The sequence below is a fragment of the Gymnodraco acuticeps genome, unplaced genomic scaffold (assembly GCF_902827175.1).
Source record: "Gymnodraco acuticeps unplaced genomic scaffold, fGymAcu1.1, whole genome shotgun sequence".
In the NCBI taxonomy this organism is placed as follows: Eukaryota; Metazoa; Chordata; class Actinopteri; order Perciformes; family Bathydraconidae; genus Gymnodraco; species Gymnodraco acuticeps.
Window position 1 is genome coordinate 2366 of NW_022991462.1, and position 22282 is coordinate 24647.

The following is a 22282-nucleotide window of genomic DNA, read 5'->3' on the forward strand; positions in this document are numbered from 1 at the left end:
GCGTGCTAATTTAAAATAGATCTGCGTTTAAAAAGCCAGATCTTTGTTCGCTGCAAACGCCGGGGCCTCTGGAGAGCATTTGTCCAACGTTTGTCCCCGTGTTGCGCTTCTCCCCTTCCCCTGTTTTGTTGGCAGGTGATAATCGGCCCCTCGCCCAGAGTTCATTGCCAAAGGCGGCAGGGCGTTTTCAGTAAACACGGAATTAGCATGCAAATGGTGAGGGAGGAAGGGGGCGGGGCTAGGGAGGCGAGAGTTTAAGGTCGCAGGTCAGACGCTCCTCAGACTTGATTCGGGAGCTGTCAATCACCGGCAGCCTGGGGGCACAGACAGGCAACAAAGGGAACAAAGATGGCTGACAAAGAGGGCCCCCCGTCTCTAACTCAACCTCCTCTTTTTTGGGGGCATCGCCGCAGCGCCCTGTAATTAATGGGGTGCCAATCACGCGGCGGGTAAGGCGGTGACTGACGGCCTTTTGGCAAAAATCCTGCCGTGGATGGAGGAACTTCACCTTCAAGACTTCAGCTGCCAACTGCTGCAGTCTTTTTTTTCTCCCAGGGTGCATTTCACCTCCCCTCTGCGTTGGCGTTAAATCTGCATTTAAAATGGAAACGCAAAGACTAGCACTTTTCTAGGAGGAATCTGTAGCAGCACTTTTTTTAGCATGTGTTGTTCATGGCGGGTTGGACACCAGCTTGCTGCCATTTTAGGACAAAAACACCCTCCCTTCCTGTCTCTCTTTCTCCTCTCCTCATGACCGCTATCCCCCCTCATCCTATAGACAAAGACAGACACAGACCCACCAGGGAAAGTCCACCCTCCCTACAGCCTGCCCAGACTCAGATAAAGACACAGACGCTTCCCCATGAGACGGGAGATGGGAAGACAGAGGGATGGGGCGAGAGAGGCCAGAGATCAGGGGGAAAAGAGAGAAAGCGATAGAGAGGAGAGTGACAGATGCAGCCTAAGGTGGCAGAGGAGAAAGAGGGGGCAAAGAGACAGCGAGGGACATAAATAGCTAGTCAGAGGGTGAGTGACTGTGATTCGGATAATGCGTCTAACGTCAATTCATATTTGCGTAAACACACAAACTGATACTCCAAGTAAAGTACAAGTAAGCTGAAATCGTGCTAAAGTACAACAATTGGGTGAATGTACTTCACTACATTACATCACTGGTGTTGTGTTTCAGTAATAATAATAATATAATATGTTTATTTAGTATAGCACCTTTCACAGAAATACAATTCACAAAGTGCTTCACAATAAAGAACAACAGTTCAAATGAAGACCGATCAGTACGACATGAGGCAGAAGGTTAACAAAAACACAGACCACGAAGAGTCCGAAAGGAGCACACATAAGAACGGAACACATCACACACATCTCAAGTAGAAACAAAAGCCAATGTGAAAAGATGGGTCTCCAGTTGTTATTTATAGGTCTTCAGTTGTTGTTTAAAAGCTTCTACATCACAGCAGAGATGCCTTTGCATGTGCAGGGGAAGACGAGGGACGTCAGGGCAACCGTAACACGGAGCTAATTAAATCACTACGGGACAGAGATGGATGGCCTAACACACACTCACACATTCCCTGGAGAACCTCCCTGCTGTGATGTGCATCGTTTACCCCCATAATCATCTGCCTCTCTCTCCCCCCTCTCCCTAGGTAAGCCCGTGATGATCATCACAGAGTACATGGAGAACGGATCGCTGGACGCATTCCTGAGGGTCAGTCATGCGTTTCTGTCTGCGCACATGTGTGTGACTGTAGCACGCTGCTGCTGATCCCATCTCTGTAATGTCACCCCCCCCCCCTCAAATTACAAGCGTTGGTTCACAAACATTCGTCCTAATCTCCATCCTCTCCTTGATCGACTTACTGTGTTTTCCGGCGAGGAGGTTGGCGCAGGTTTCACCTCCGTGATTCCAGGGTTCACTTTGAGGTTTTAGATCAGGGGTGTCAAACTCAAGGCCCGGGGGCCAAATCCGGCCCGCGACCTCATTTTATGTGGCCCGCAAGAGCTTGCAAAGAATACAATATACAATACAAGAGGTGTAATTGTTGAATATTTGCTTTCAATGATTTGCCCTAGACTCAGACGTAGTAATTTAGGAAGATATTACCAGAACTGATAATAATCCAATGCAGGGCCAACAATGTAATATAATACATTATTTAATATATACTATATATTTACATATGTATATTTATATATAATTAAAATTACAACCGGCCCTTTGAGTGCAACCATAATGCTTTATCCAGAGAATACACTCACAAAGGGAATTACAAAGGAACATGCTGTACTGGTCACGTTGCACCAATAACACCTTGTTGTTGTTGTTGTTGTTGTTGTTGTTGTTGTAAGTAAATACAGGGAGGCTTTTAATTGTTTTCTCATAACTCTTATTGCTAACAGTTTCATTGCAATTTGTATTATGAACTATTTTAGATGTTTGTTGTTGTTATAATCCATACAGTTACATGCCGACTAGCAGTGCTTCATAAGTAACACACTGTAAGGATTATCAACATCCCTAACTGTTAACATAAGAGTAGCTGTATTAATTGTATATAAAAACTCATAAAAACACATATTAACATGTACGAAACAAAACAATCCGTAACTAGTATGAGTCTACAAATGCCCCAAATATTCTCTGACAGCAAACGTTAAAAATAATGTATTAAAATTGAGACACCATCACTTTAGTTTCATGCTCTGTGTTCAATATTTATTAAATTCTCTATCTAATGAAATCAATTCAAAATATATAATAGTAGAAATACAGTCATAGTAATAGAGTTATCATTATTGCCACCAGGACAAATGTGAAATGTTTGCAGTTGTATGTTGAGGTGAAACAGTAAATATGCCAGTGAGATGATGTTGACTAAACATTACATTTCAAACCGGAGAGACGTGATGTAAGGATTACATATTTATTGTTTACACGTCATATGAATGAAATGATTGCCATGATAATACAACAGGAGAATGTAATGGTGTTTGGCGATTAGGCCCCGGTTTGCAAGATAATCATTCAGGAGGGAAAGCACCGCTCCGATGAAATCCCCGGGGTCTAGACACTGGTGGTGGTGATGAGTAGGTGAGACCGGTCTGAAGGAGGAAGGTTTAGCTTTGTCCTGAAGGAGACAGGAGGCGAGAGGGGTGGAGGCGGGTTGCGTGTGATCATCTGCAATGACAACTGACAGGGAGGAAGAGCAGGCATTTAAGGCATTTAGCATGTGCAGCGATTGGCTGCTGAGGGGTGACGCCCTCGTATTTAATGAGGGGGGAAGGGAGCCATAGAGTGACGTGTAAGTGACTCGTGTTAGGTCTTCCTTATTGAACTTGCGCTAAAGCTTTCATTTGTCCCCCTGCAGAAGAACGACGGGCGCTTCACGGTGATCCAGCTGGTGGGCATCCTGCGTGGCATCGCGTCGGGCATGAAGTACCTGTCGGACATGAGCTACGTTCACAGAGACCTGGCGGCTCGAAACATCCTGGTGAACAGCAACCTGGTGTGCAAGGTGTCCGACTTCGGCATGTCCCGAGTGCTGGAGGACGACCCGGAGGCTGCGTACACCACCAGGGTGAGCATTTATACATATATCCTTTATTTAACCAGGTAGAGTCTCATTGGCCATCAAACTCTATAACTCTTCCTATAAGATGGACTTGAATTCCCCCATAGTGATCAAATCTGACAGTTTCAGCTCCTTCTGTACATTATTCCAAGCAGAAGGGGCAGCATATCTAAAAGCTTTTTGACCTAGTTCTGTTCTCACTTCTTGGGAGTCCAGGCCATATAGACTTAGGGGGACAGAGAGGGCACAAGTACACACATCCTTTACTCAAGTAGAAGTACAGATACTCGTGTTTAAAAATACTCTGGTGAAAGTAGAAGTACTGACTAAACTTCTTTGCTCAAGCCAAAGTAAAGGCTTTGAAGTGTACTTCAGTAAAAAGTACCCATAACTAGCAGCTGCTTTAAAGAGTACCTGACCTCCCTTTATATCAATAGAACAATAATGTCATTGTTAGCTAATGAATGTTTCCATGCTGAACAACGGCAACATGACAACGTTTCCATTGGTCCCTCTTCTTTAGAGAAGACCAGGAAATGATGGATACACGGATCGTGTTCAAATCAATAGGCACGCAATGACTCTAAAGAATAATGATCACGCATCAAACACACATTCAAACTAAAGGAACCAGCTGTTTGGAAAATGAGAGAAGTAGAAAGTACAGGTATTTGAGTTCAACATGTAAGAAGTAGAAAGTACAGGTATTTGTGTTCAACATGTAAGAAGTAGAAAGTACAGGTATTAGTGTTCAACATGAAAGAAGTAGAAAGTACAGGTATTTGAGTTCAACATGTAAGAAGTAGAAAGTACAGGTATTTGAGTTCAACATGTGAGAAGTAGAAAGTACAGGTATTTGAGTTCAACATGTAAGAAGTAGAAAGTACAAGTATTTGAGTTCAACATGTGAGAAGTAGAAAGTACAGGTATTTGAGTTCAACATGTAAGAAGTAGAAAGTACAGGTATTTGAGTTCAACATGTAAGAAGTAGAAAGTACAGGTATTTGTGTTCAACATGTAAGAAGTAGAAAGTACAGGTATTTGAGTTCAACATGTAAGAAGTAGAAAGTACAGGTATTTGGGTTCAACATGTAAGAAGTAGAAAGTACAGGTATTTGAGTTCAACATGTAAGAAGTAGAAAGTACAGGTATTTGAGTTCAACATGTAAGAAGTAGAAAGTACAGGTATTTGTGTTCAACATGTAAGAAGTAGAAAGTACAGCTATTTGTGTTCAACATGTAAGAAGTAGAAGGTACAGGTATTTGAGTTCAACATGTAAGAAGTAGAAAGTACAGGTATTTGTGTTCAACATGTAAGAAGTAGAAAGTACAGGTATTTGTGTTCAACATGTGAGAAGTAGAAAGTACAGGTATTTGTGTTCAACATGTAAGAAGTAGAAGGTACAGGTATTTGAGTTCAACATGTAAGAAGTAGAAAGTACAGGTATTTGAGTTCAACATGTGAGAAGTAGAAAGTACAGGTATTTGTGTTCAACATGTAAGAAGTAGAAAGTACAGGTATTTGTGTTCAACATGTAAGAAGTAGACAGTACATGTATTTGTGTTCAACATGTAAGAAGTAGAAAGTACAGGTATTTGAGTTCAACATGTAAGAAGTAGAAAGTACAGGTATTTGAGTTCAACATGTAAGAAGTAGAAAGTACAGGTATTTGAGTTCAACATGTAAGAAGTAGAAAGTACAGGTATTTGTGTTCAACATGTAAGAAGTAGAAAGTACAGGTGTTTGTGTTCAACATGTAAGAAGTAGAAAGTACAGGTATTTGTGTTCAACATGTAAGAAGTTAAAATGAAAAGTCGTCAGAAAAATAAGTAGTGGAGTAAAGTACTGATACCAGACAAATGTACTTAAGTACAGCAACGAAGTATTTGTACTCCACTACTTCCCACCTGTGTTGGGGGAGCATGTGGTCTTCCTTGCTTGTTGGCTTTCATTAATGATCCCATCTTTCAATTACAGGGAGGGAAGATCCCCATCCGCTGGACGGCCCCCGAGGCCATCGCTTACAGGAAGTTCACCTCGGCCAGCGACGTGTGGAGCTACGGCGTCGTCATGTGGGAGGTGATGTCATACGGCGAGCGACCATACTGGGACATGAGCAACCAAGACGTAAGTCGTGAGGAAATGTAATTAAACACGGGGACGAACATAAATAATATACAGCGGGAATTAGGTTTGATTTCGCAGCTTGAGTAATAATTCCCAGTTGCATGTGTGCTGTCAGACGTTTTCAAAAGATAATTCATCATATTAAGTTGTAATCAAATTGCCTCCAGGGGTGATAAAACTGCATCGATATATTCCCTTTTCTCATTAAACATTACATCTATCGGCGCTAATGATGATAAATAATTGTATTTATGCATTTCCAAATGTCTTGCGTAGGTGCCTGAAGTAATGTGGATACAAATTATGTGGGTATAACGTTAGGAGAGGGTGTTATCAAACTTTTAATTTGCCACTTACAGTACCATTGATCTCGTGTTTAGGTGATCAAGGCGATCGATGAGGGCTACCGACTGCCCCCCCCCATGGACTGCCCCGTGGCCCTGCACCAACTCATGCTGGACTGCTGGCAGCGAGAGAGGGCCGACCGGCCGAAGTTCGGACAGATCGTCAACATGCTGGACAAACTGATCCGAAACCCCAACACTCTGAAGAGGACCGGAGGGGAGACGGCTGTCAGGTGAGGAGGCACCACAATCAAAGAAAAATAGGGGTGTTTCCCTTTCCTGTAATGTGTTATTTGTGTGCATGTAAATGGTCTGCAAAGGCTTAAATCCCAAAGTTCCCTTCAGATGGAGTTTCTATTGAACTGTCACTATGTAACACTCGCGCTTCAATTGGCTAGCGCTCCAACACATTGTACGTGATAGACTAAGAGGCGGGACCTCTCTAAGCGGTTATTGTACTTCTTATGTTTAATACTTTATTATACAAAAAAAACGCGACACTCGTTTTTGTTTCACAGCCGAAAAACACAGATTGTTTCGATCGGACTCCTTTGTTTACTTCCATAACATAATGACATCATTAAGTAAAAATTGCGCTTTTAATGGCTAGCGCTCCAACACATTGTAAGTGATAGACTAAGAGGCGGGACATCTCTAAGCGGTTGACCAATCACAATAGAGGCGGCCAGCTAACCAATTAGAGCAGACTGGGCTCTGGTTTCAGACAGAGGGTGAAAAGAGATGCTGCAGTATGAGAACAATAAAGAGCTTTTTGAACATTAAAGCATGGAGACATGTCACAGGAAGGACTCTTTAAAGTAGAGACACTACATACTGATATACACCTGAACATCAGCAGGAGAGGACTCTTTAAAGTAGAGACACTACATACTGATATACACCTGAACATCAGCAGGAGAGGACTCTTTAAAGTAGAGACACCACATACTGATATACATCTGAACATCAGCAGGAGAGGACTCTTTAAAGTAGAGACACTACATACTGATATACACCTGAACATCAGCAGGAGAGGACTCTTTAAAGTAGAGACACTACATACTGATATACACCTGAACATCAGCAGGAGAGGACTCTTTAAAGTAGAGACACTACATACTGATATACATCTGAACATCAGCAGGAGAGGACTCTTTAAAGTAGAGACACTACATACTGATATACACCTGAACATCAGCAGGAGAGGACTCTTTAAAGTAGAGACACTACATACTGATATACACCTGAACATCAGCAGGAGAGGACTCTTTAAAGTAGAGAACCTACATACTGATATACACCTGAACATCAGCTGGAGAGGACTCTTTAAAGTAGAGACACTACATACTGATATACACCTGAACATCAGCAGGAGAGGACTCTTTAAAGTAGAGACACTACATACTGATATACACCTGAACATCAGCAGGAGAGGACTCTTTAAAGTAGAGACACTACATACTGATATACACCTGAACATCAGCAGGAGAGGACTCTTTAAAGTAGAGACACTACATACTGATATACACGTGAACATCAACAGGAGAGGACTCTTTAAAGTAGAGACACTACATACTGATATACACCTGAACATCAGCAGGAGAGGACTCTTTAAAGTAGAGACACTACATACTGATATACACCTGAACATCAGCAGGAGAGGACTCTTTAAAGTAGAGACACTACATACTGATATACACCTGAACATCAGCAGGAGAGGACTCTTTAAAGTAGAGACACTACATACTGATATACACGTGAACATCAACAGGAGAGGACTCTTTAAAGTAGAGACACTACATACTGATATACACCTGAACATCAGCAGGAGAGGACTCTTTAAAGTAGAGACACTACATACTGATATACACCTGAACATCAGCAGGAGAGGACTCTTTAAAGTAGAGACACTACATACTGATATACACCTGAACATCAACAGGAGAGGACTCTTTAAAGTAGAGACACTACATACTGATATACACCTGAACATCAACAGGAGAGGACTCTTTAAAGTAGAGACACTACATACTGATATACACCTGAAGTAAGCATAATCAAGACTGCAGTGAGCACACAGGTTTCTTTGAAAGCCACCACCAACTTAGGAACATAAGTTAGGTTGTAAAATATGGATTCACCATTTAAAATGTGATTAATTAGCTGAAAATGTTCGTAATATCCCAACCTTTTAGAAAAAAGTCACACAATCCAGGAGTATAACTAGTATACACGTTGGTTTCACATATTCTTTGCAACTGTGTTTATGAATTTGGCTCGACTAAAACACCACACACACACACACAACGCTTCCAAACCAGAAATACGCTTTATAGCCCTATCATGGAATGCTCCAGCTGTCTTTAAAAACAAAGCACAGTTCAAAGTTAGCAGCTAAAACCTGCACATTTGCTGTGTTTAATGTGCATAAACACACCTATGCAACCTATTTACTGCACAATGTATTAAGTACGTGACATTCTACCCCTCTCTCACACACACACACACACACACACACACACACACACACACACACACACACACACACACACACACACACACACACACACACACACACACACACACACACACACACTCCATTTCTCTCGTTGGTGTTTACATTCACCATTAAACATTATCTACCAGCGACGTTTGGCACTTTTCAGCACAAACACCATCTGTAATGGATTTTTCTGCAAACCAGGTTTAATGGTGCTGCACACTCAGGAATGTAGGGGGGGGGAATTACGATGTAACGGCGAGTTAAAAACAAACATGACCTCGGCGGCTCCAACACCATTACTCTCGAGCGGCTAAATGTGTTCGGGATGACCTACGTGTGTTTACAGACTAGCCGCAGTCTGTTTGACTTTAACGAGTGTGTGAGAAAAACACACTCTCACCCTAATGGGACACAGAGAGAGCAAGAGGGGAGTCCTCATGGAGTAATTAGCAGAACTGAATTCTATAAATGCAGCTTTTACAGTTACAAGAGAGAAGGGGGGAAGTAGAACGTGTGTGTGTGTGTGTGGCCTAGCATTACTATACTTGTGGGGACCCAAATATGTTTACATAGTCACGTGTGGGGACTCGCCTCCCTTATGGGGACAAATTGGAGGTCATTAATTGTGTGTGTGTGTGTGTGTGTGTGTGTGTGTGTGTGTGTGTGTGTGTGTGTGTGTGTGTGTGTGTGTACCAAAGCGTAACAAGACCGCCACCGTCTCAGACTCACCGGCCCCATGTAAATGTTTCATGGCCGACGGCACTGCTACAGAAAGGGAAAGCTTGAGAAAAGGAGAGAGTAGGAAGTGAACAGAGCGGGAGGTAATTCTGCTGATGAATATGTGAATGTGAGCAGGACCTCCAGCGGGCGGTAAAACTCACCGAGGTGTGCCTGGGTTGTGTATTTTCTGTAAAATAAGGATTAACTAAGTGTGTCGGTCACACCCAGGAGAGGAACTGTGTTTGGCTTGGCTCGGTTTCTGGTAGGACCCACAAGACGGTAACACAAAAGCGATCTGAACCTCACAGGAGGAGGAAAAGCTTGAGAGAAATGTAGCATGAAGCTTTCTGACAGCTTGAGGATAGCTTCCTGTCATCGCACGAGGTGATTGGTCACACCTTTATGATACTTCAGCGCAGCATCACAGCCAGGAATATAGATACTTTAAATCATGTAATAGAGAGGCAAGAAAGTAGCCCCTAAACCTGGATATGAGTCAGCATTTCACCACTTCTGGTTCCTTCGCCCGAAAGTCAATCCTTTTTTTTAACGTGTTTAAAAGTTTAGATATAAGTTCTGCTGTTTCCAAAAGCGATGTTTTGTTCTAAAGCAAAACAATATATCAGTAAACACCCCACTGGTGAATGTATGAAGCTTCTATGTTAACAATTGTGACGAAATGAGACGCCCAACATTAGCCGCCTTTAGCTTAGCGGTGAAGACGTGAAGTTCATTTATAGCCTAACGTTACCTTTTTGCTTCTGGAGATCGCATTAACGCTTCAAAATTCATAAAAGTGTGTGGAGTACATGTGGAGATTATCCTTTGTAACTAAACGTTTCTTTGCCAAATATTTTATTTTCCGCATTATTCCCGAAATTCAATGTTCAAATCCCATTGGCTTTTTGTCGACGGAGCCCTTTGAGATGCTGACATCCTGTTCAGCTAACAAAACAAATCCTCAATGCACCACTCTATGTTCCCTCTCAAGCCAACCCTATGTCAGACATTGTGGTTTTTGGGCTACAGTTAGAGAACCAAACACTGTCTGTAAGTTATGACACTATTATTAACTCCCCCCCGTCCTCTCCTCCACCCACCAGGCCGAGCACCACCCTGTTGGAGCCGGGGAGCCCCGAGGCGGCGTCCTCATCCGTGGGCACGGTGGAGGACTGGCTGCAGGCCATCGGCATGGAGAAATACCGGGACAACTTCACCGCCGCCGGGTACACCTCTCCAGAGGCCGTGGTGCACATGACACAAGAGTGAGTGGGGAGGGGGATATAAAAGGTGGGGAGTAAACAGAAAGTGAGGGGAAGAAGGTGCAAGTTAGTGGGACATTTATTAGTCTTACTTGCACTTACTTGGTCAAAACTGTAAGATGAATTGTTCACTTATTAAAACACTAAGATGAAGAATAAGATGAGTTATTCTAGAAATTGAAGGATACATCACAAGAATATGTTTTTCATTTCTGCAAAGTGAAATTGCGTAGTTTAATGGTTTTGCAAACACCTATTTAAATGTGATATCACTGTAATCTGTTACATATGAAGCAACATCCAGTAGTTAGCTTAACTTAGCATAAAAAACAGGAGAAAACATCTAGCCTGGATGGTTTATATTCTGCCTAGCAACACCACTAAATTCTACAAAGGGTTAAATGGTACAGTTACATCTGTCACAAGATTGAAAGGCGTTATTATTTATATAAAAAATAGCTACAGCGAAGTTGTTGGAAAGAACATTTTAAGTCCCACGCTCCTCCAGGAAAACATACAATAGCTGCTTTCACACCAAGTCCCTTGCCGCACTTAGTTCCCAGCACTTAGTACCCAGCACTTAGTACCCAGCACTTAGTTCCCAGTACTTAGTACCCAGTACTTAGTTCCCAGCACTTAGTACCCAGTACTTAGTTCCCAGTACTTAGTTCCCAGCACTTAGTTCCCAGCACTTAGTACCCAGCTCTTAGTTCCCAGTACTTAGTTCCCAGCACTTAGTTCCCAGTACTTAGTTCCCAGCACTTAGTACCCAGCTCTTAGTTCCCAGCACTTAGTACCCAGCTCTTAGTTCCCAGTACTTAGTACCCAGCACTTAGTTCCCAGTACTTAGTTCCCAGCACTTAGTTCCCAGCACTTAGTACCCAGCTCTTAGTTCCCAGTACTTAGTTCCCAGCACTTAGTTCCCAGCACTTAGTTCCCAGCACTTAGTACCCAGCTCTTAGTTCCCAGCACTTAGTACCCAGCTCTTAGTTCCCAGTACTTAGTTCCCAGCACTTAGTTCCCAGCACTTAGTTCCCAGCACTTAGTTCCCAGCACTTAGTACCCAGCACTTAGTTCCCAGCACTTAGTTACATTACATTACATTACATTGCATTTAGCTGACGCTTTTATCCAAAGCGACTTACAATAAGTACATTCGACCAGGAAGACACAACCTTGAAGAAAACAGAATCATATAAGTACATCAGGTTTCATAGAGCCAAACATTTCAAGTGCTACTCAACTGGCTTTAGGTAATCCAGCCCTTTATTAGTATATAAGTGCTTTGTTAATAATTCTATCGCTCGAAGTGGAGTCGAAAGAGATGAGTTTTCAGTCTCCCCCGGAAGGTGTGTAAGCTATCTGCTGTCCTGATGTCAATGGGGAGCTCATTCCACCATCTTGGAGCCAGGACAGCAAACCCACGTGTTTTCGCCGATGGGAACTTGGGTCCCCCTCGCAGCGAGGGTGCAGCGAGTCGTTTGGCTGATGCAGAGCGTAGTGCACGCGCTGGGGTGTACGGTTTAACCATGTCCTGGATGTAGGAAGGGCCAGATCCATTCGCAGCATGGTAAGCAAGTACCAGTGTCTTGAAGTGGATTCTAGCAGTTACCGGAAGCCAGTGAAGGGAGCGGAGGAGCGGAGTGGTGTGGGAGAATTTAGGAAGGTTGAAGACCAGATGAGCCGCTGCATTCTGGATGAGCTGCAGAGGTCGGATGGCACATGCAGGTAGACCAGCCAGGAGGGAGTTGCAGTAGTCTAGGCGTGAGATGACGAGAGCCTGGACCAGAACCTGAGTCGCTTTCTGAGTCAGCTGGGGACGTATCCTCCTGATGTTGTAAAGCGTGTATCTGCAGCAGCGGGTTGTAGGGATGTTTGCAGTGAAGGACAGGTTGTTATCTAGGGTCACACCCAGATTCCTTGCAGTCTGAGTCGGGGAAACAACTGAGGTGCCGATGTTGATTGTTAGGTCAAGAGTGGGACAATCTTTTCCCGGGAGGAAGAGCAGCTCAGTCTTGTCAAGGTTGAGCTTGAGGTGGTGAGCAGACATCCACTGAGAGATGTCAGCTAGACAAGCAGAGATGCGTGCAACGGCCTGGGTCTAGTTCCCAGCACTTAGTTCCCAGTACTTAGTTCCCAGCACTTAGTTTCCCTATGGAACTAAGAGCCGATCGCGTTCACACCGGAATAAGTTCCCTGAGGAAGGATTACGCAAATGAGCCGCTGACGTCACTTCTTCTTCTTCTGCTTTGGGTTTACTGGCAGGCCGCAAACAACTTCACGGCGTATACTGCCACCCGAAGTCCCCGGCCGGAAGTCCCCGGAGTTGGGGACTGGCTTCCGAGTAAATCACCAGAACGCCGACACCTCCTCATCTCCACCGCTCCCATGTTTTCTTTTGTGTTGCCATAAGTTAGTCTCTCTCCGTTGGTGCGCGGGGCTAATGCTAATGCTAATAATGCTAATGCCAGGAAATACAATGGCGGCTTCACAAAGCTTTTCAGAGTTTTACGGGGCGTGGTTTGCAACCAGCCAATCAGAAAGTGGTACTTGTTTCTCCCCAGGAAAGTCCCACCTCTCTAGCAGGCACTAACAATGGGGTAAAAGTTCTCTGAACTAAGTTCTCTTTTTGGTGTGAACACAACATTCCAGGCACTAACGGAACTAAACGGGAAAAGTAGTCCGGTGTGAAAGAGCCTAATATAGTTAAGACATAAAAGAAATAAGGAAGTAATATAATGCCAGTTGGTACAAGTTAAAAGTAGTTATATGAAGAGTCAATCTCCTCCTATATCTCTCAGCGAGAAAGCAGATATGTGTATATAAGAGCAGAATCAATCTGCGACACATTTTGCAAAGTCCACGTGTGTTAAATGTTTCTCAGTCTGTCACTTGTCGGTTATATTTTCATTTCTCTGCCGTTAAGATTACAGGATTAGGATTGCTGTGTTGGCAAGTGAAATCCCTTAAACAGCCGTTAAAGTGTCAGGACAGTTCTCCAGAGCAAGGCTGTGAAAACCATCACCAGGCCGACATGTGTGTTATCGTTGTCCCTGTTCCTAAAAGGTTTTTGTTCCCTTATCCTTTGCAGGGACATGGGGCGCATCGGCATCTCCTCGTCTGCACACCAGAACAAAATCCTGACCAGCGTCCAGGGAATGCTGTCCCAAATGCAACAGATGCAAGGCAGAATGGTTCCCGTCTGAGCGATTTCAACACGAAATAAAGAAGGAAAAGGAAGCGTTAAATAAAATAAATAACATAAAAAGTAAATACATATAAAAAAGAGACAAGTAAACTATGGAGAAAAATAGTTTACCTCATCCATGCACTTTAAATTGGATCTAAAAGAAAAGAAGATGCTTTTTTTTTTAAAGAATCAGACTTTTACCTTGCCCTTTTTTGTTGTTTTTGGAGAACGGGACGCTTCTTTCTGAAGCATTTTATGGATAGACGGCTGGAAAAGTGCTTCCGAGAGGCCAATCTGGAGTGCCTTTAATGGTCTGGAAGGAAAAGCGAGGGAGGGGGGGGAGACCTTACCTTTTCTTCCTCCTTCTCTCGGCAGTTTCTGGAACTTTCTTTCTGGAATAATCCGCGGAGCAGATTTCTTTGATTTCCTGTGACTTTGTTTATTGTACATGAAGTGTTTGTGTGGGACTCGCAGGCTAACCCCCGGCCACCATTGTTCTCTCTCAGCTGGATATCTTCTCAGACAAAATGGAGGATCCTGACCGTCGTGTATAAACAGTGAATCTCTGAGAGGTTGAGGGTTGGATTCAGTGGGGGGGCTTTTTGTTTTTTTGGCCTCGTTTTTCTCCCAGAACGCTGTATTTCGTTGCCCTCGGGACGTTTCTGACAATGTCTATGATCTTCCAGAGGAGCCTTCCCACTCCCCTGTCTTCCTCAAAATAATGCCCTCCCACACCTCAGATAAACACACAATTTGGATTCTTCCTCCACTCATCTCCCATCTGAAACACCCCTCCTCCGGCTTCTGAAGGACTCTTCCTCAACACTTTAGATGGACAGCTGGCTTTTTCTAAATTGGACGCGTGAATGAAGGAATGTATTGGCAGGATTTATTGGAACAAAAGGACGCAACATGGATGCAGAATGAATCATCGGCATCGCCAAGAAGATAAACAGGATTACTCAATCTGTCATCAAGGTGAGAATCGATACAACTTTTCTTTTTTCGATTCAGCACCAGCAACGATATTGGATCTGAAGTCTCTTTATTATTGCAGCATGCTTCTAATATCAACTATGTCTAGCACAGAGTGCCTTAAAGATTCTTTAGACCCCCCCTCTGTTTCATCAGCTCCTGAAACTGTTAATTAACAAGTGGGTCGCGCCACAGCAGATCAATAGCCGCTGGTCTGTGATCAGTCTGACGGCCCGATGCTGCGGGAATAATAATGAGAGGAATGAATCAGCCGCTGACTCACAATCAGCCGAACACGGTGCCACCAGAGAGACAAAATACTTTCCAGGGAAGAGAAGGAAGAGGGGATTTTTTTTGCCGCTTTTTCTTGAGCGAACACACAAATGTTTCCCGTGGTACCAGGAAGGTCTTAGATAGAAGAATTGCTCTCATGTTGACTCATTTAAATGCAACAGATACCACTTATTTTCTCTCTTAATAGTCAATCCATGTCATTTTGACATTTACTGAGATTGTTTCACACAAATAAAGTCATGCTAACAAGTGAATAGAGCATGCATTTTGCTTACTGAGCAATACCAAGACTGATCTCACCTAATTTAACTCATTAGTTACATTTATGACCACATTGTGTACACGTAGTCGCCAGTTAATCAGGTTTAGTACTAAGTCAAACTAATTCAATCAATAACTCCACCAATCAATTGTTTTAGTGTTGTTTGACGAGGGTCAAATGAAACGTTATGGGAATGTTGGAGGCTGTGGTCTGTGTTGATTTTAAATAACGCTGCCCCTAACAGTTATGTTGATCATTTTTAATGGGCTTCTCATTTAGTCGTTTTGTCGATTAAATGTGTGAAAAATCCAGATAATAAACTTGAGGGGCCATTGCTGATATTTTTAAATAGCTCGTTAGATCCGAGCAGCAGTTTGAAACCCTGAAATGATGTATGACAAAACCTAAGATTCGAGAAGACAAAACATGCGTGAGAAACGAAACACAATAACTAAATAATGATAATAGTTGCGGTATACGTTCGGTGCATCGTCCATCCTGATCCAATTTATACGCATTTAATAACACGAAGTATTGAAAAACAGTTTAAACCCATTCATCTTTCGACATGCAAACATTTACTTCATGTACAAACAATTTAAACATCAAACCAAACCTACATTAAATATTGAAAGTCATTTGCTGCGATTAATCACATTCCTGCTGGAGGAATGTCGAAGGCTTAACAAACGGATTTATTTCCGTTGGCATCACAGAAGAGCATTGTGTGGTTGCACTGAATCTACAGCGCGTTCGCCCAGCTGGTTGAATGTGTGTCGGAGTGTGTGTGCCAATAAGTCAAGGGCATGTTTCATATATTATGTACACACGGCAGCATGTGGCGCACACAAGTTAATACATCGTTGCCACAAAATCCATATTTCCCCCTGTGCGGCGGCCCACTTTGTTTAGCAGATGAGTCCAATGTTCCACGGAGGAGGAGAGGATTGTTGCTTAGGACTCGATGCCAAGCAGAAATTGTTTATATTCTAAACCACCATGACTGATGCAGCCTCCCTTTCCCTTTCTCCCCAGCTGCTGCCGTCCATCACAGAAAGGGTCTTTCTCGCCACGACTCTGAATTCTTCCACTTTGTCTTCCTCCTCCCTTTCTCCTCCTCCATGGAGCGACAAATCCGTCCTGGACTTCCGCCGTCACAACAAAAACTAGCCGAAACGCGCTTTTGGCCGCCCAGCAATGACCTGGAACAACGATGAATGATTTAAACAGCTTAAAAAAAGAGACAATAAGAAGAATGTAATATAATCAAGAAGCCTGCTCCAGCGGACGTTGTACTTTTATTTTGAAAGTTTCATTTTATTTTGTTTGCATGTAAAGTAACAAACGTTTGATTTGAGCGTGCGAATGTGATGGGTTGTGCGCATGTGTGTGTGTAGGAGTGTGTGTGTGTATGAGTGACAACATATTTGAAGTACTATCAGTGATTGTGTCTGTTTTCATGCCACTGTGGAGAAAGAGACGAGAACAGACGTATTGTTTTTGACATGAAGAAGAAAAAAACCCCGGACTATTTTCTTCGCTTCCGTGTCGTCTAAAAAGCCAAGGTGTGTTGCTACCCCTCGTGCAAACTCTACTCAGCAGCTGCAGTTGTTTAACAGCTTTCTGGAATGCAGGTTTGGGGGTAACACGGAGACACACGGAGACACACGGAGACACACGGAGACACACGGAGACACACGGACGAGAGTTTGCGCTCTCCGAGCTCGTGACAAGTCAAGGAGAAAATGTCAGGATGGAAGCAGTTCAAGGAACACAACAAAGGATCAAAGAAGGGGGATGAAGAAGGGAAACTTGGGTATTTTATTTTTCCAGAGCACATCATACAGCTACAGGTTTACCCAATGGACTATATGCTTTTTGTTGATTTATCTCTAGTGCGAATGTTTCTGAACTGGTAAATGACGCTTCATAAAACACAACACCTCCGTCCTTAATACAGCTCTACTGCTCGGTCCTTTTGTTGGCACTGCGATGTTCCTTTGGGTTTGACCTATCGAAAAGGACCTGTTTGGAAATATGCAAGACGTGTTGGGAAGGAGAAGGAAACCAGAATGTACTGTAAAATACTTTTTTTCCTTTAAATGTTGGACGATTTCAAAAAGAAAAAGAAGAAAAAAAATAACAAGAGTTAATGTTTGTAATTGTTTGCCTTCCGATGCCGTTTGATCTAGCCATGTAGATCTAACATCCTCTCCATCTGTTTTGTACTTTTGTTTTCAACATGATCATGTTTCTTTCGGCCTTGTTTGTTTGACTTTTGTCCAGGAGCTCTAGGTACATGTAACTTATGTCATTTATTTATGTCCTTTTATATCTAGTTTGTAAAATAATAGCCTAAAGTGAAGAAAATAAAAGGGTGCCAAAGTGCATTCTTAATAAAGTAGAAACCATACGATGATCTCTGTGCCTCTCATTCACACACACACACACACACACACACACACACACACACACACACACACACACACACACACACACACACACACACACACACACACACACACACAGGGACGCACTTTGATCCAGCTTCCAATCTGTTTCCTTATCTCGTTCTTTTTTCCTGCCCATGTCAGACACACACACACTTAACTCTAGCTTACAATCTTTTTCCTTATCTCTATCTGTTTTTTCTTCCCGCGTGCGACTCTCACAAACACACACACACACAGCACTGTCCATAGGCCTACTCCACGGGGAATATAGCACAAGAGAGATTGAAAGGTAAGGCAGTCAACATAGTGAGGGCTGAAAGGGTTAGTGGGTAAAAGATATACTTACTGTAGGCTGAGAGGAAGTGAAAGAGGAGAAGAGAGGTGGAACAAAGAACACTTAGACACTAAATGTGGTGACCCTACTAAAGACACACACACACACACACACAGTGTCTGAGGCTAAGGCCATAAGCGTTGTCATCACTTATTGCAGTCATTATGTGTGCAGAGGAGAGCTGATTACTATCATGCTTTGATTACTGCTTTATATGATTGCACATAATGGAGGGGTTACGTAACAAAAGGAAGAGGCCAAGGTAGCACATCAAGCAGTTTCTTGGCCTCGTTTTCGCTTTCTATTTAACCTAAACACACACACACACACACTCGCAAGAAAAGGCCAGTTTGTTGGCAACATGTCCCTCTTCGCAGCACATGCTCAGCAGATATCATGACTCTGGACTCCAAGACTTGGCCTTAAAATCCTCTCAGGCCTTGGAGCAGCAGTGAGCACCATGTACTTGGTGTGGTGCAATTGTGTGTGTGTGTGTGTGTGTGTGTGTGTTTAATCAGAACAACATCTGTTTCCTGCACTCCCTTCCAGCAGCGATAAACCACTGATTGTCCCGAGTCTTTGATAAGGACTCGGGAGAGGTGGTGTGCAAGAGGGGGGGGGCATGTTTAGAAACAGATCTCCAGCCAACGTTGGGCCAAATAGCGCTTTACACATTTCCTGAGAAATCCCCAGCACAAGGCATGCATACATTACAGCTCTGAAGTTAGCAGGGGGAGATGTTTATCGACCTCGGAGGGAAAGTGAGTCTCATTTGCAGATTGTTGGCAATCTTAGAAGGGAATATGAAAAAGATTAGTGGTTTGAATCACTCGATAAACGGTTGTTTTGCTCTATGGATTTTTGACAACTTGTTCAAAGTGCATTCTCGACCTTGCACCAATTACTTTTTGAGATATTTCACACCCAATCAATGTCATTCTCGCTGGTGCTGAAAGAAAAAGCCTGGGTATTGCCAACCTTAGCGTTTGGAGATGCTGCTAACATGGCTAAGCTTTATTGTTGTAAGAAAAAAAGACGGGCAGTAAGTCGAAGTGAAGCCTTGAATGCGACCTTGACTGAAAGCAAGAAAAGGATATTAGAAAAAGACAAAGTGAGAGGAAGAAACCCAGACGAGGAGTTGGACATCGGAGCTTACATGGGGAGGAAAAGCTGGCTCTCTGCTAGACTTGGCAAACTGAAGTAAGTAGGGTCGTGTTAAAAGTTCAGGTATTTGCCATGATTGGACTGGAATGCTTTCTCTCTCAGGGAAATCAGGAAAACCCTACACCTCCGACAGGAAAGCCTCTCTTAAACTTCACATTCTCGTGGGGAGGGCCCAAGAAAAGAGTCCCCAAGGCATTCAAGCCCATGACCCTTTTTACGGGTGAAAACACTGATAATGCAAAAGTGTGATTGTTACGTTTATCCAGTACTGATGTGAAGCTTCATAGCTGCAATACATACCCATTAAATATGTGTTATAGCTTATGACGGCTGGTATTGCAGGAATTGGATAATGAAGAGATATTGGATAATTCAACCGTTGAAGTTTTTACTTTCAGTGCCAACATTCAAGGCTAATGCTGGAAGTAGTGTGTCCCTATGTACGGGTTATCTGCACTCTTTTTCCAATCACATATAATATGTTTGTAATATAATATCTAATAGGTGAGTGTGCACGAGGCAGCACAAAATACCAGTATCGGCTTGGACCACCTATATTATACGACTTGGTTTGGAAACAGGTTTAAAAAACTTGATTGGATACCGTACTAAAGACACCTTAAACTGTGTATTTGTTTCAATCTTTCTCTTGCCTTAACTTTGACATCAGTACAACCAGAAAGTGCCGATATGAAACAGATTGGCGCTGACCGTAACCCAGGGTTTCAACAGAGTCTCCCAATGTGTTGTAACTTGAGCGCATTGTTCTTAAAAAGGAACACACTCTGGTATGTATGGGCTCCTTGAGATAAGATGTCTCCATGCAGTGTCCTCACTCACACTTACAACCACACAAAGGGGCTGAAGTGAAATCCAAGTCAAGAGACAACCTTCCTGTACCACTTAGATCACACACACACACACACACACACACACACCCACACACACACACACACACACCACACACACACACACACACACACACACACACACACACACCGGCAGCAGCCTCAATGCTTTTGTCAGGCAATCTAATTAAGAAACCTTCAGGTGAAGTGCCATGCGTTCAAACCGGCTTAACCCCCGCCGCTCCATCCTGTCACAGAAACCTTTTCCATCGGGTCACTTTATTTCATAATTCAATTTCCTGAGTCGGAAGATAAAACCTCCTGGCCCGTCCTCTAAGCCAATCACAATGGGGCGCCACTCCTCACACTGACATTATGATTACTCTGTCCTTTGTGTTGTCGTTCTTCAGCTCGTCCTTAAATCCACACACAATATGATAATCCATAATCCAAACACTCGAGACTTAATCCCCCAGATGCTTCAACCAACACAAGGTTTTCTGTTCCTAACCCTCCAGGTGATTGGTTGGTATTTGTGTCGAGGTGAAGGATGATTTAGGAGGGAACTAAGTGCTGTTGTGATGTATGGGAAAATATCAAAGTTGGGAAATACAAAAACAACAAAAGGTGAAAGCTTCAGTGGGAACAAATCTGAGCCTCTCAACGTCTGAACATATTGATCGAGAGGCTTCCAGCACGGAGTCGACCTTGTGTCTGGTCTGCGAGGACTTACATCTGAGGACTCTTGATGGACAACACATGCAGCAATCCCCATAAAGGGCCTATAAAATGCCTTTGTCGGAACAAAACAGAAGCAAATTCTGGCAGCTTGACATGACAAAATGTGTCTTAATTTAGCTGCGCTTTAAATCTCTCAGTTCACAGTCGAACGGCGTCTGTGCTTTTCATCTGGCAAACACCAGAGGCAGAAACCCAGACAAACAGCCGGCAACATGAAAAAGCACTTACAGGAGACGCACCCTCTTTTGGTTGCTTCCCCAGCCTGAAGGCAACTTCTCTTCCCCCTCAAGTCTCCTTTGAGTATTAGAATAACACGGGAGGGGAATACGAATCAGACAACAAGACCAACTGAGCTCTGAGTCTGCGCCGCAAAGACAGAGAGGAGACGGAGATAAAGGAAAAGTGAAGATCGATGAGTGGCAACTTTGGAGTGTTTGACTCGAGATTTGTACAAGTAATTGGCAGCAGAACATTTACTCCAGGACGCTTGAAAGTATTAAAAATCATTCCTACCATCTGTCTTGATGAGAAGATTTCAGTGGAGATTTTTCCAAGAAAGCAGATGAGATTGCGTCTCCATTTCCAAGGGGCACATTGCAGAAGTAAAAGATAAGCAGCAAAACATGTTCTCCTGGAATTTCTTGTACTTTTGGTATGTCCAAAATGTTCTCAATCTCCTTGCCTTTTAAACTTGTTGTTCCCACGCAATGTAGGACTGGTGATTAGTTGGACTGTCAATTGCTTCAGTCTAGAAATAAATATCTGAAGTTATATTAGATATGAGGCACAATGAACCCTCGTGTTTTGGTCCTGATCCTTTTACCTCTCCAGTCTACCTCTAACACTTTGGTGATTTTGGTGCTGAGTGAAATTCCTGGATAGCTATGAGATATTAATTTTACCCGCAAGGTAAATCCTACTGACTTTAGTCATCCTTTGAGTTTTTCAGTGTTGTTTTGAAATATCCATACAACACATGGATGGATTTGGGACATTTGATACCGACCTGTTATCTACTGCTCGGTCAATTTCGTTATTTGCTCAAAACGTAGGAGGCGTGTTTTGAGAAATACGGTCAGCTTCATCGAGACGCTAATATGTATGTAGACGATTAATTTTGTTCTGAAATAGCTGACAGTTGCAGGTTTATTATCAGTCTCAGTATTCAGCACATCATAAGACACCTGAGCATTTGTCTAAATGTAAGGCAGACAAAACTGAAAGACATTTGCTTCAAAGCCAGACTATGAGCTGGTTGAATACTGATCACACATCGCAGCTGCTGAAAACTAAATCCATTGTTTGATACTGAGGACTGCAGCAAACCTAAATTGCTATGTGTTTTGCTCGAGGCTACAGACATCAAATCAAACACAAGGACTGAGTTGAAGTAAGTGGCCTTTGCGTCTCTCTCCACCTGCTTTGTGCGGGAGCCCTCTCTCTCCTCAGCGTAATCCTCAGTGATTGTGGT

The 22282-nt window shown here is 43.2% G+C and overlaps 1 protein-coding gene across 2 annotated transcripts; it reads left to right on the forward strand.

The window, feature by feature from the left end:
- The first annotated feature begins 553 nt into the window (after nt 1–553).
- LOC117532992 (ephrin type-A receptor 4-A-like) lies at nt 554–17690 on the forward strand. Of its 2 annotated transcripts, XM_034196615.1 has the most exons (7): nt 565–1729; nt 3390–3599; nt 5572–5721; nt 6102–6298; nt 10392–10553; nt 13642–14718; nt 16307–17686. In XM_034196615.1, exons 1-6 carry the CDS (start codon nt 1679–1681, stop codon nt 13754–13756), a joined length of 885 nt encoding a protein of 294 aa, XP_034052506.1. In that variant the 5' UTR covers nt 565–1678; the 3' UTR covers nt 13757–14718; nt 16307–17686. The 2 variants fall into 2 exon arrangements, with proteins under 2 accessions (XP_034052507.1, XP_034052506.1); XM_034196616.1 differs by lacking the exon at nt 13642–14718 and having other exon boundaries at nt 554–1729; nt 16307–17690.
- Nucleotides 17691–22282: the final 4592 nt, after the last annotated feature.